This window comes from Sus scrofa, chromosome 6 (genome assembly GCF_054392235.1).
Source record: "Sus scrofa isolate SSC_HxYL_T2T_F1_AM1 chromosome 6, Sscrofa_HxYL_maternal_Yorkshire_Landrace_v2.0, whole genome shotgun sequence".
Classification (NCBI taxonomy): domain Eukaryota; kingdom Metazoa; phylum Chordata; class Mammalia; order Artiodactyla; family Suidae; genus Sus; species Sus scrofa.
The window spans coordinates 157288445-157301391 of record NC_139388.1 but is presented as its reverse complement, the minus strand read 5'-3'; the positions used below and the strand labels follow the sequence as shown (position 1 = coordinate 157301391).

The following is a 12947-nucleotide window of genomic DNA, read 5'->3' as shown; positions in this document are numbered from 1 at the left end:
TTGCCTCCACCCAAAACACATCTCTCTCTCTCTCCCTCACACACACACACACATACACATACATGCATGCATGCATGCACGCACGCACTTACATAGAGCACTTTTGCTTTCCTATATTTTCTATCGTGGAATTCCACATAAAATTTTTATTGAGTAAGAGTTTGAAAACCACTGCTCTACTCTCTTTTTCTCTTTCTTCACACTTAGCTTAGAAAACTCTCGGGACTTTCATGGGATCCAGAGGGACATTTTACAGTGACCCAAAACTCGAACTAGAAACCACTCAGCTGTACCCCTAAAACATTTTTAAATGTGAAGAATAAATACTGTCTTAGCTCTCTTCTCTTGGACAGTGATCTCCCATACTTTTCTATTTTTACCATTATCCAAGCCATTTCTGTAACCTTTAAGATTGTGGTTCCAAGGACACCAGTGGGAAGTGGTGTGGGGTGCCAGCCCACTTTTTTTGGTCTTTTGTCTTTTGTCTTATTAGGGCTGCCCCCACGGCACGTGGAGGTTCCCAGGCTAGGGGTCTTATCGGAGCTGCCGGCTTATAGCTGCCGGCCTACACCAGAGGCATAGCAACACCAGATCTGAGCCGTGTCTACGACCTACACCATAGCTCACGGCAACACCGGATCCTTAACCCACTGAGTGAATTCATGGTTCCTAGTCGGCGATTCGTTTCCCCTGAGCCAAGACGGGAACTCCCCACTTTATTTTTTATTTATTCAAGAGATTATTGCTTTTAAAGTGGGAAAAGGTAACCAATGTTCATCTTTGTGTCAGGCGGTGAAATTTCACTCAGTGAGATAGAATTTTATAGATATCATACATGTGGGAAAACTGAAGTTCAGAGAGGTGAAGTCACTGGCCTGTGTTACCCAGTCAGGACAGGCAGAACCAGGATCTGAACTCAGGACTGCCTTGACTCCCAAGCCCGTTGTCTCTGCCTCCCTCTCAGCAGAAGAGGCTGAGAGAGGTCCCCTGAGTGTCCTTATTCTCCACGTGATGAAATTAAGGCTTAAAAAGAGAAAGAACTAATGCAGTGTCACTTGGTGGGTTTGGATGGGAAATCAGGCTGCCTAACTCCTGATCCTAAATGCATTCACTCCATCCTGTCACTGCCCTTAGCAATCTCATATCCCGAGTCTAGGAACTTACATCTGCCTCCATGCATCATCATGTTATTATTACAATTAGGAATGCTGATTTTTAAAAATCCTTTGCATATGTACAGTATTGTACAGTTTGCAAAATACTGTATCTTCACCTGCATAGTCTCCTTTGATCTTCACAATAACCCTATGAGGTCAGTTGGGCAGGGATTACGATGGCTGTTTTTACAGATGCAAAGAGAGTGGCTCAGAAAGTTTAAATAACTTTCTCGTGGTTACATACCTACTATGGAGTAAAACCATTCTTGGATCTGGTTCTCTGATTTCAAACCTTTCCATCTTCCACCAGGATGGGCCTTCTATCTTTGGTGAGAATACAGTGTGATTAGGGAGTGTGGTTTGCTGATTTCTATGAGTTGGGGTTAGTTTCTTTATTGATGCTTTGGGGACCCTGCCTGCTTTCTGGATCTGATATTGGAGTACAAATGGTTTCTTTCTGCAGAACAATTTGCTCCCTGACCCTACCTGCCCCCCCCGCCCGCTTTAAAAACAAAATCCACTTCTCTTGCAGATGCCAGAGTGTATATGCATATTTGAACAGTCACCTGGATCTGATTAAGAAGACTCAGCCTGTGGGTTTCCTCACTGTGGATTTACATGTTTGGCCAGATTTCCATGGTAACCGGTCTCCCTTAGCAGATCTGACACTAAAGGGCATGGTAAGTAACAGCCAGTCCTTGCTTGAAGGTGAAGGCGGGCCAAAGGGCTGCAAAGCTTGGAAGAAGCAAAGTGAGGAGAAGGGAAAAGAGGAAAAATAAACAAAGCAGGCCCGCAGCCCACTGGCTTCTTGCAAATGGATTGCTGTCTGAAGGTTCTTTCTGCTCTCCGGGATGATCTGCTGAAAGTTCTTATTGTTTCTGAGCCAATCTTGAGAGCGTTAAAAGCAAGCGTTCTTACATGTAGCTACTGCTGCCTCTTTGTCCCACGGAGCGGCTGGAAGTCAGGAGCCCCTGCCTGTGTAATTTTTGTATTTACATCAGTTTGTAGAGTCATGTTTTCCATCTGCATCTCCAGGGCACCAGTTAAATAAGTAGTAAATATTACCACCCATGGTCTTGCTTGCCACAGCCACACTGTGCCTAGGCTCTGAGTCAGGGCTGTTCAGAGGGCATGCTAACATTATTAGGATTTCAGATAAATGTTGGTAAGAGTAAATTAAAATAATAACTTATGTTGGTGGATTATTTCAGCTCTTAGTGACTTTTTTTTTTTTTTTTTGGTCTTTTTTGGGCCACACCCGCAGCATGTGGAGGCTCCCAGGCTAGCGGGTGAATTGGAGCTATAGCCGCTAGCCTACACCACGGCCACAGCAATCAGGATCAGAGCTGTGTCTGCAACCTACACCACAGCTTATAGCAATGCCAGATCTTTGCCTCATTGAGCAAGGTCAGGGATGGAACCTGCGTCCCTGTGGATACTAGACTAGTCAGATTCATTTCTGCTGAACTCCTTTTTTTTTTTATCTTAGTGACCTTTGGAGTCACTTCTACCACAGAGGTGTGGGGCTGGAGTGACTAGGATGAACTTGGTGGGAGAGCTCACAACCTCCTAAGCTAACAGATAACATCTTGATAGCCAAGCGAGATTGGGTGGTTGAGAGTATCTTAGTTTAGCCATCAAGCATCGTGTTCAAGGATGGATGAAGCTGGTGAAACCCAGAGAAAAAGAGCTAAGTTTCAGGTCCAAGAGGCCAGGAAGTACTGCAAGTAGGAAAAGCCATGAACTTAGAATCCAGGATGTCAGGAAGTTGAGACACAGAGTGAGAAGTGCGTTGAAGCAGGGTGTTTAGAATGGAGGCTGCGAATAGTGCAGGGCTTATGCACTGCTTACAGTAGAACAGGTCTGCTGGCTTGAAAAACATCAAGACTTGACAGGCTTTGGTTTTGTAATGAATTCTATTGAGATTATTTAAAATATTTTATGAGGCCAACAGAAAGACCCAATCTTTATTTCACTACCTCGTTGACATAATCAGCTTCCTCTAATAAAAGGGAGTCATGATGGAAAGAAAATTGGATATAGCAAAAGTTATATCTCTCTGGAGTCCACGAAGCATGCCCACACAACAAACAATGAGCTTGGCCTCCAATTTGGCCCATGGACGAAGAAGAGGAATGTCCAGAGAGGGCCATGTGGCTACAGGATGCAGCTAGAAAGCTGTGCTTTCAGATAACTGACTCTCTGGGTACAAACAGAGGTTGGGGGTAGGACATATTTTGTATGAGTACCAAAATGCAGGACTTATTTGGAGACAAATCTCTGAAACCAAATATAGGAGACACTTAAAATGTTAAAGAAATTAAGGAGTGTGACCAGTTCATAAAATGCCCCCCAAACAAAGCAGGGATGTATCATAAAATGATGGTGGCTCTGAAGTCCTTTCCCTGGGGTCCTCCTCTTGCCAACATCTGTTGTGACAGCTTTACCACCCAGCATGGCATGTGCATGGCTTCCCACTGGCCTATGTCTATTTCTCAAAACCAACCCTGACTTAAGAATCACCATGATCAGGATTCAGTAAAGGCAACACAAACACAGAATGGAATTCCAGAGGAGCCAATGGTGTTTTGAGGCGTGTCTGCCTCATTTGAATAAGTACAGATAAGTACCTGCTCACCAACCGATATAAACCGATACAAAGAAAGCCCTAACCGGAATCCCTTGCAGCACCCTGGTACACTTCTGTCATTGTCGATGTGGTGGGTTTGGTAAAAGCTGTGGATGGAAACACATCGATGATCAGGAAATTCATGCATGCTTCGGGGTGGGGTCAAAAAATTCAGAGAGAGGGAAAGAGAGAAAGAGAAAAAAAAAAGAATCCAGAATTTCCTGTGTGAATGAAAGAATCACAGGTGGAAAATTAAGGAAAAAAAAAACAGCTGCATATCTACATAAAAATCCTCAATAATGTATAAGTGCGGGGACTTCTTGTGTGGGGACATATGCCCACTTGTATTGAAATATCCTGGTATGTTTACTGTTTTTAAAGTTTATTGTGTTATAAACATATTTGATAACACTATCTGGTGTTTTTTTTTTAATATATTTTTTTATTTATTTTCCCACTGTACAGCAAGGGGGTCAGGTTATCCTTACATGTATACATTACAATTACATTTTTCCCCCACCCTTTCTTCTGTTGCAACATGAGTATCTAGACATAGTTCTCAATGCTATTCAGCAGGATCTCCTTGTAAATCTATTCTAAGTTGTGTCTGATAAGCCCAAGCTCCCGATCCCTCCCACTCCCTCCCCCTCCCATCAGTCAGCCACAAGTCTCTTCTCCAAGTCCATGATTTTCTTTTCTGAGGAGATGTTCATTTGTGCTGGATATTAGATTCCAGTTATAAGTGATATCATATGGTATTTGTCTTTGTCTTTCTGGCTCATTTCACTCAGGATGAGATTCTCTAGTTCCATCCATGTTGCTGCAAATGGCATGATGTCATCCTTTTTTATGGCTGAGTAGTATTCCATTGTGTATATATACCACCTCTTCCGAATCCAATCATCTGTCGATGGACATTTGGGTTGTTTCCATGTCCTGACTATTGTGAATAGTGCTGCAATGAACATGCGGGTGCATGTGTCTCTTTTAAGTAGAGCTTTGTCCGGATAGATGCCCAAGAGTGGGATTGCAGGGTCATATGGAAGTTCTGTGTATAGATTTCTAAGGTATCTCCAAACTGTTCTCCATAGTGGCTGTACCAGTTGACATTCCCACCAGCAGTGCAGGAGGGTTCCCTTTTCTCCACAGCCCCTCCAGCACTTGTTATTTGTGGATTTATTAATGATGGCCATTCTGACTGGTGTGAGGTGGTATCTCATGGTAGTTTTGATTTGCATTTCTCTTATAATCAGCGATGTTGAGCATTTTTTCATGTGTTTGTTGGCCATCTGTATATCTTCTTTGGAGAAATGTCTATTCAGGTCTTTTGCCCATTTTTCCATTGCTTGATTGACTTTTTTTGCTGTTGGGTTGTATAAGTTGCTTATATATTCTAGAGATTAAGCCCTTGTCGGTTGCATCATTTGAAACTATTTTCTCCCATTCTGTAAGTTGTCTTTTTGTTTTCTTTGGGGTTTCCTTTGCTGTGCAAAAGCTTTTCAGTTTGATGAGGTCCCATGGGTTTATTTTTGCTCTAATTTGTATTGCTTTGGGAGACTGACCTGAGAAAATATTCATAATGTTGATGTCAGAGAGTGTTTTGCCTATGTTTTCTTCTAGGAGTTTGATGGTGTCCTGTTGTATATTTAAGTCTTTCAGCCATTTGGAGTTTATTTTTGTGCATGGTGTGAGGGTGTGTTCTAGTTTCATTGCTTTGCATGCAGCTGTCCAGGTTTCCCAGCAATGCTTGCTGAATAGACTTTCTTTTCCCATTTTATGTTCTTGCCTCCCTTGTCAAAGATTAATTGACCATAGGTGTCAGGGTTTATTTCCGGATTCTCTATTCTGTTCCATTGGTCTGTCTGTCTGTTTTGGTACCAGTACCACACTGTTTTGATGACTGTGGCTTTGTAGTATTTCTTGAAGTCTGGGAGAGTTATCCCTCCTGCTTGGTTTTTGTTTCTCAGGATTGCTTTGGCGATTCTGGGTCTTTTGTGGTTCCATATAAATGTTTGGATTGTTTGTTCTAGTTCTGTGAAAAATGTCCTGGGTAATTTGATAGGGATTGCATTGAATCTGTAGATTGCTTTGGGTAGTATGGCCATTTTTACAATATTGATTTTCCTAATCCAGGAACATGGAATATCTTTCCATTTCTTTACATCTTCTTTGATTTCTTTGATTAAAGTTTTATAGTTCTCGGCATATAGGTCCTTTACCTCCTTGGTCAGGTGTATTCCGAGGTATTTGATTTTGTGAGGTACAATTTTAAAAGGTATTATATTTCTGTATTCCTTTTCTAATATTTCATTGCTGGTATACAGAAATGCAACTGACTTCTGAATGTTAATCTTATATCCTGCTACTTTGCTGAATTTATTAATCAGTTCAAGTAGTTTTTGGGTTGAGTCCTTAGGGTTTTCTAGGTATAGTATCGTGTCATCTGCATACAGTGACAGTTTGATCTCTTCTCTTCCTATATGGATGCCTTTGATTTCTTTTGTTTGTCTAATTGCTGTGGCTAGGACTTCCAAAACTATGTTGAAGAGCAGTGGTGAGAGTGGGCATCCCTGTCTTGTTCCAGATTTGAGTGAGAAGGCTTTCAGTTTTTCCCCATTGAGGATTATATTTGCTGTGGGTTTATCATAAATGGCTTTGATTATATTCAGGAATGTTCCCTCTATACCCACTTTGGCGAGGGTCTTGATCATGAATGGATGTTGAACTTTGTCAAATGCTTTTTCTGCGTCTATTGAGATGATCATATGATTTTTGACTTTTTTTTTGTTAATGTGGTGTGTGACGTTGATTGATTTGCGTATGGTGAACCATCCTTGTGAACCTGGGATGAACCCAACCTGACTACCTGGTGTTTCTTAGCAGTGACTTCCCTTCCTAAGTGTCCTTGGGTTAGCCTTACCTCCAAATAGCAGTCATTCCAGGAACTTACCTCATAAGATGAGATAAGGAGAAGGAGGTGATCTAGATAAGATAGAAAGAAGGAAATTCTGGGCTAAAAATTTCCTCCTAAGTGTCTTTCCCTCAGTCCAATTTTGGATAACATCAAAATAATCACCCAGAATCTATTTATCATGTTACCCTTTTGCCAGAACCCACAAAGCCTGCTTTATGCAGTATTTATTCAGGAAATGCTTATTTGGTGCCTACTTTGTGCCAAGTAAATCGCTGCAGTAAAGTTCAGTTCTTACATTCATGGAGCATATTTCAAGGGAGAGAAGTGCTTGCTAACATGTTCAGTTTAAAAAATACAGAGCAGGAATTCCCATCGTGGCGCAGCAGAAACGAATCTGACTAGGAACCATGAAGTTGCGGGTTTGATCTCTGGCCTCGCTCAGTGGGTTACGGATCCGGCGTTGCCATGAGCTGTGGTGTAGGTCGCAGACGTGGCTCGGATCCCGAGTTGCTGTGGCTATGATGAAGGCCGGCAGCTACAGCTCCAATTATACCTCTAGCCCGAAAACTTCCATATGCCACGGGTGTGGCCCTAAAAAGGACAAAAAGACCAAAAAAAAAAAAAAAAAAATACAGAGCAGCAACTAGAGTTGTCAGGATCGTCCCAGTAGGGCAAGAATCACGTGTGATTTTGTGGGGGGAGGACTCCTGAATCACTTCTCTGAGCACATACTAAGTGCTTAAGATGCACTTATGGATAATTGAGAGTCATCATGGAGATAATAAGGAGGTCATCTGCTGGTTTAGAAAAAAATTTACCCTATGAACAATTTGCTAATTCTAAATGAATCAGATTGCTACTAACTCTTACCGTTTACATGATTAGTGTTTAAAGCCAGTTATAATGTCCAGGAAAATTAAGAAGTTCCCATTTTATTATAATTCCATTGTTCATCAATGAATTAATTATTTTAACAAATACAGACCATTTTATAGTTGGTGAGGGTTATAAGGGTAACTAGACACAGTTCTAGCCTTCGCAAATATTCCTTTTTTTTTTTTGGAGGAGGGGTAGCCAGAATATCTAAACAGGCAGTGAGGCTATAACGTCCTGCTCCCAGTACCACTTACTGTCTGGGGCTCCACAGATGCAGGGAAGATGATGGTCCAGCCTGGTCTCAGCTGTCAGGAAAGAGCTTCAGAGAGGAGGTGATATTGACACTGAATCAAAGAGGGAACAGGGTCTGGGACCAAAGGAATCATAGTATGTGCAGTATTAAGAGGGGAGGAGAGCATGGCATGTGAATGCTTATGATTTGGGGTCCTTATACCATTGTCTAACTGGTAAGAGGGTGCATTTAGCACTTTATCTAGATAATAACAAAAATAATTTTCTCAGAGAACCCCTGGCCACTCCCCATTCTTCTGCTTCGGCAGCATCACGTGCTCTCCCCTCTTTTCTCTTATGCTTGTTAGACATTCACCCATTCAATAAATGGCCAATAAGATCACCTACTATGTGCAGGCCTATACTAAGCTGAGGGAACAAAAAGAAAAAAAGCATCTTTAGCTGTCCCAAGTTCACATATAAATGGGGGAGATATTATTGTCCATGCATGTGTGTGTTTATGTAGTATGATCCCTATAATCGATCCAAACCAAAGGAGGTGCTCAGTAAATGTCTGGCTTTGAATTCTTTAGGTGGCATTTAGGCAGCAAACTCTGATGCCATCTTTCTCTTCTTCACTTGACAATACCTGTGAAGATGCGAAAGAAAGCATACACTCATGTTGGCTTTGACAATTAAGGTGACATTCAACCAGGAAAACTAGAATTGGTGTTCCCAGGGAGAATCTGGGAAGACTTTCCAGAATCTAAAAGATCAAATGTAACTTGTTTGATAAACGTAACATCTAACACATGAACAAAGTAAACCACCAGCCTTGCAAAAGTCAGGACCTCTCCACTTCCTGTTCCTAAGCTTAAAAATGCAAGGTCCCTTTAAGCCTAAAAACAGAGCCTCTACTCTGTCACTGGTGGTTACAGTTTTTGATTTGGTTTGGTTTTGCTTTTTGGAAGAAGCCAGTGAGTTTGATTTCCCAGAACTCCTCTACAACCCAGACCTTATCTTCCCTTTGAGTTCCCTACAGTAGGAAACTGCCAACCCAAGCAGCCACTGGGGCTGGAAGTCTGATCTAGGATGAATGGAGATGCCCTGCAGTCTGATGAGCCTGAGTCAAACTCTGTGAATGAGGCAGAGCTATGGAAATCCAGGGCATTTGGAGGAGGGGGGGTGTATCTTTGTTTGTCTACTGTCTCTTCTAGAAAGCTGGGCTGTGGCAATCCACCTCAGGCCAGCAGAGCTTATGCAAAATAAAAACTGCTAGACTCCGGGAATTGGCAACTAGCTACCAATCTGGAGAGGCAAATCCACATTACAGTGAGTAGGGTTGAGATTAAATCATGTGTCCTGGATGCTGGGAAACACTGAATATGTAAAGCACTCTAGTTAAAATGAATTGTAAAAAAATAATAAAGTGAGTCCATTAGGAAAAACATGTTGCATACAAAAAAAATACATTTAAGGGAAAGGCCTCTTAAAAAATTACTTACTACTGAAACTCAAAATATTTTTAAAAACTCCTTGGCATATTCAATAGGATTTTTTTTTTTTAAGTACATTTCTGTGAAAGAGGGCAGAAACTTACAAGGAAGAAAAAATGAGTTCAGATGGAAAGGCAGTAGAATGAAAAAAAAAAAAAAAAAAACAAAGGAAATCATAGAGACAACTAAAACCTACATGGAAGGTGATAAAAACCACAATTTTTACTGAAGAAAATAGGATCAGAGCTGTCATAAGATGTGACGTATACTTTAAAGTTATTAGAAGAAAATTTGAGTGCGGGGGCTATGGCTTATTTGCTTTTGAATTTAAACTTGGCTTGGGTCAAAGATGGGCACTGAATAATTGCCTTCTGGTTAAGCAGTTATTTCAGTCTTCACTTGTCAAGGGAGGAATAAAGTGACCCACCCAAGGTCACAATGCCAAGAAATGGCAGAGCTTAAATGAAAACATGAATCCTGACTTTTGGGAGGCACACCCCCCGAGGCTCCCTTAACTCAGACCTTGGGACTTCACAGGATGCGCTAAGGATGCCAGAGCCCCAGCAGGCATGGTTTCCTACCAAACCACCCTCTGCAACCCAGTCCCTGCTCCCTGTTTGTACCACCAGCCTCCTGGCTCATTCTCCCACTTTTCCTCTGACCCCAGTTCGTGGATGTAAGCTCTGACCCTGCCTCTTCACTATAATGGTTCTATTTTTCTTCCAACCCTCACTGACTCAGATTTCAAAAGTAATCACCACTCCTGGTTTGACCTGGCTCGAAACCCTTCTGCCCTCATAAGTAGGAACAGGGCATAACCCAGGAATCCTTCCATTAGGCTCGAAAGAATCATTTATTGTCTTTTGTTCTGGGAGGAGTTGGCTCCCTGCCATGTCCCTAGCTGTTTCCTGTCTCTTTTGATGTTGCAGGATTGACCTGCAGCGCTGGGCTGGAAAGAGGTGGCAGTTGGTGGTGGGCAACTTAACAGTATGCCTGAACCAGGTAGCCACTATGGAGATATTTCTCCTTGTCGCTTGATAAAGGAGGCCCAGAGAGGTAAGGGCTGTGCCGATGAGTTTGAAAGAAGCAGAGGCTTGGATCATAGCAACCAGTATCAGAACATTTAACACCAGCGGTTCTATGTTATTTAAAAACAAAACGAAACAGTATTTTTTAAAGAACTCCGCTGTGGTCACATATAAAGAGAGATGAAACACTCCCCACCAGGAACGGCTGTATGTTTTAGACAGTCTACCTGTGTGACTTTATTTTGAATGGTTGGTTGGATAGCTTTTACTATAGTGAAATAGTAAAGAGAGCCCAGGATTTGAAGTCAGACCTGTGTTTGCATCCTGGCTTGACAGCGTGCCAGTTGTGTGACCTCTGAGGTTAGCGGTGAGGTCCATCTATTCATCAGTAAGTAGGAGCAGTGCAGGCATCCTTATAGGTCATTGTCAGGATCCAATGGAGAGACTCATGTAGAAGACAGGCAGCCACAGCCGCTGCTTGTGAATCTGTAGCTCCTGCTTAATGGCCTTTACTTGCATGTTTGCAAGATGACCTTTGAATCCTGGGCCACTGGTCCTCAGCCATCCATGCTAGTGCCAGGACCAGCTGGACTTACCAGCCACAGAGGTCACCAGGCATAGTCAGTCAGCTAGAGAAGCTGAACAGTCACATGGCATGGCATGACAGGAACCAAGTTTCATACAGACGTATAGGTTAGCCTTCTCTCTACTGAAGTCCTTGGCCCTCAGTTTCCTTGTCAAAGTGGTAGGAAACTCAACTTTGGTGTACCCTACAAAAACAGCTAGTGCTGTGGGAATTTTGAAAGAATCCTTGCCTCCTAGTGTAAATGACCAGTTTCTCTTCTCAAATTTATACGACCTTTTCGTCGAGGGGGGACTATTTTGTAAAAATTTCTTGTCCTGAAATACCCACTCAAAGAAAGAATTACCTCAGAGACATATCAGCCGTGAGAACACACCGTCTTCACCGCTGGTTGAGACGTGTTTTCCCTGCTTCATTTTGCAAGTACAACAGTGCCCAGAACACAAAGTTATTTTCTGGTTCTTTGAAGAGCTGTGATTTCTAACATAAGGCCATATGCTGCTCAAACTGCTGGAGACGTTGGATGCTGCTCCAATGGCTCTTCAAAGCAAGCGAGGAGCAAAGTGCTTGTGGAAAACTGGGAGAGAGTCAGGAAAGAAACGTTATGAGATCTTAGCCAGTTCCCAGAGGACTGACTCCCAGCTAGAGATGGGCATCGCTAAACAGAGTCAGATGTGGTGCAGTCAGCTACTCAGATGAGTATTCGCAAGAGCTCAGGAAAAGCCAGGGGCTGTGTCCCTGTGGCCTCCTCTGATGGGGAGATGGATGATGGAACTGGAAGCTCATGAGCCAGTTAAGCAGCTTTTAAGCAACATATTTTTAGGCCTTGGAAACCCATAGACTCTTTGACATGAATCTGTTGATGGTTTTGTTATGAATTAATGCTGTTTAATGTAGCAATTTTTTACGTATTATTTTTACCTATGAAGAATCGAATCCTGTAACAAAGCTTAATATCCTCAGTGTCATTTAACTGGTTTTCTGATGATGTGTTTTGCTACTGAAGCAGCTAATTTACCAGCTGGTATTATGATTTATATGATGTGCTATTTTTTTAGGGACCATGTACCAAATACCATGGTAGATGCTTTATCAGCACCAATGTTTCTTATAGCCCTGCACGACAATGTTATTACTCCATTTAGAATGGAGAAACTGAGGGTCAGAGTCTAAATAGTTTACTCAGAGAAGAAAAGACTAGAAGCGGTGTTAGAACCCAGTGCATTCAAACTGAGGTCACTGACATTCTTTGGGAGGAAAACAATTAAGAAATGAAAAACTTCCTTTATATTTTTGGAATTCCTTCTGCTCTGTTTTCAATATGTCTGCAATATTCCTCCCTCATTTTAATGATTTTTAAACATTCTACCATAGAATCAGACTTTTCTTTCTTATTGTTTTTTATCTTCCCAATTTATACTCAATGTCAAAACTGGGGGTAAGGGGGAAGGTGTGGATTGTGGACAGGAGGCCTTCCAAGGTAGTGCTCAGTGATAACAGACTGAGGAGTGAATCAGGTAGAAGGTGGCCAGGGAGACTCCAAGAGAGAAATAATGGGAAAAAATCAAGGCCAGACGACCAAGGATAGGATCCACTTTGGTGAGTAAATGCAAGACAGGGTTAGATGACAGCAAGTAGAGGCCTGGACAGCTGACCAAAGCAGCCTTGGGACATTGGTATATCTGCATATTAAAATGACTTAGATTCTGGAGTTCCCATCATGGCTCAGTGGTTAACGAACCCAGCCAGTATCCATGAGGACGCGGGTTCAATCCCTGGCATTGCTCAGTGGGTTAATGATCCAGTGTTGCCGTGAGCTGTGGTGTAGGTCGAAGACACAGCTCGGATCCCATGTTGCTGTGGCTGTGATGTAGGCCGGCCGGCGGCTATAGCTCCAATTAGACCCCTAGCCTGGGAACCTCTTTATGCTGTGGGTGTGGCCCTAAATAGACAGACCAAAAAAAAAAAAAAAAAAAGGCTTAGATTTAGTGCATCAGAAGCAGCACTAGCAAGGGCGTGAAGCGTACCTGGAT

General features: G+C 42.4%; 1 protein-coding gene across 45 annotated transcripts in view; it reads left to right on the top strand.

The window, feature by feature from the left end:
• The window catches only part of FGGY (FGGY carbohydrate kinase domain containing), a 459774-nt gene that overhangs the window by 333269 nt on the left and 113558 nt on the right, over positions 1-12947 (top strand). For all 45 annotated transcript variants that reach the window (XR_014808145.1, XR_014808144.1, XM_084964952.1 and 42 more), the window contains one exon: positions 1690-1837. Coding sequence is in view for 43 of the 45 variants with exons in the window: in XM_084964952.1 (XP_084821078.1) it covers positions 1690-1837 (148 nt within the window). In the remaining 2 variants the exon portion in view is untranslated. The remainder of the gene's footprint in view (positions 1-1689; positions 1838-12947) is intronic.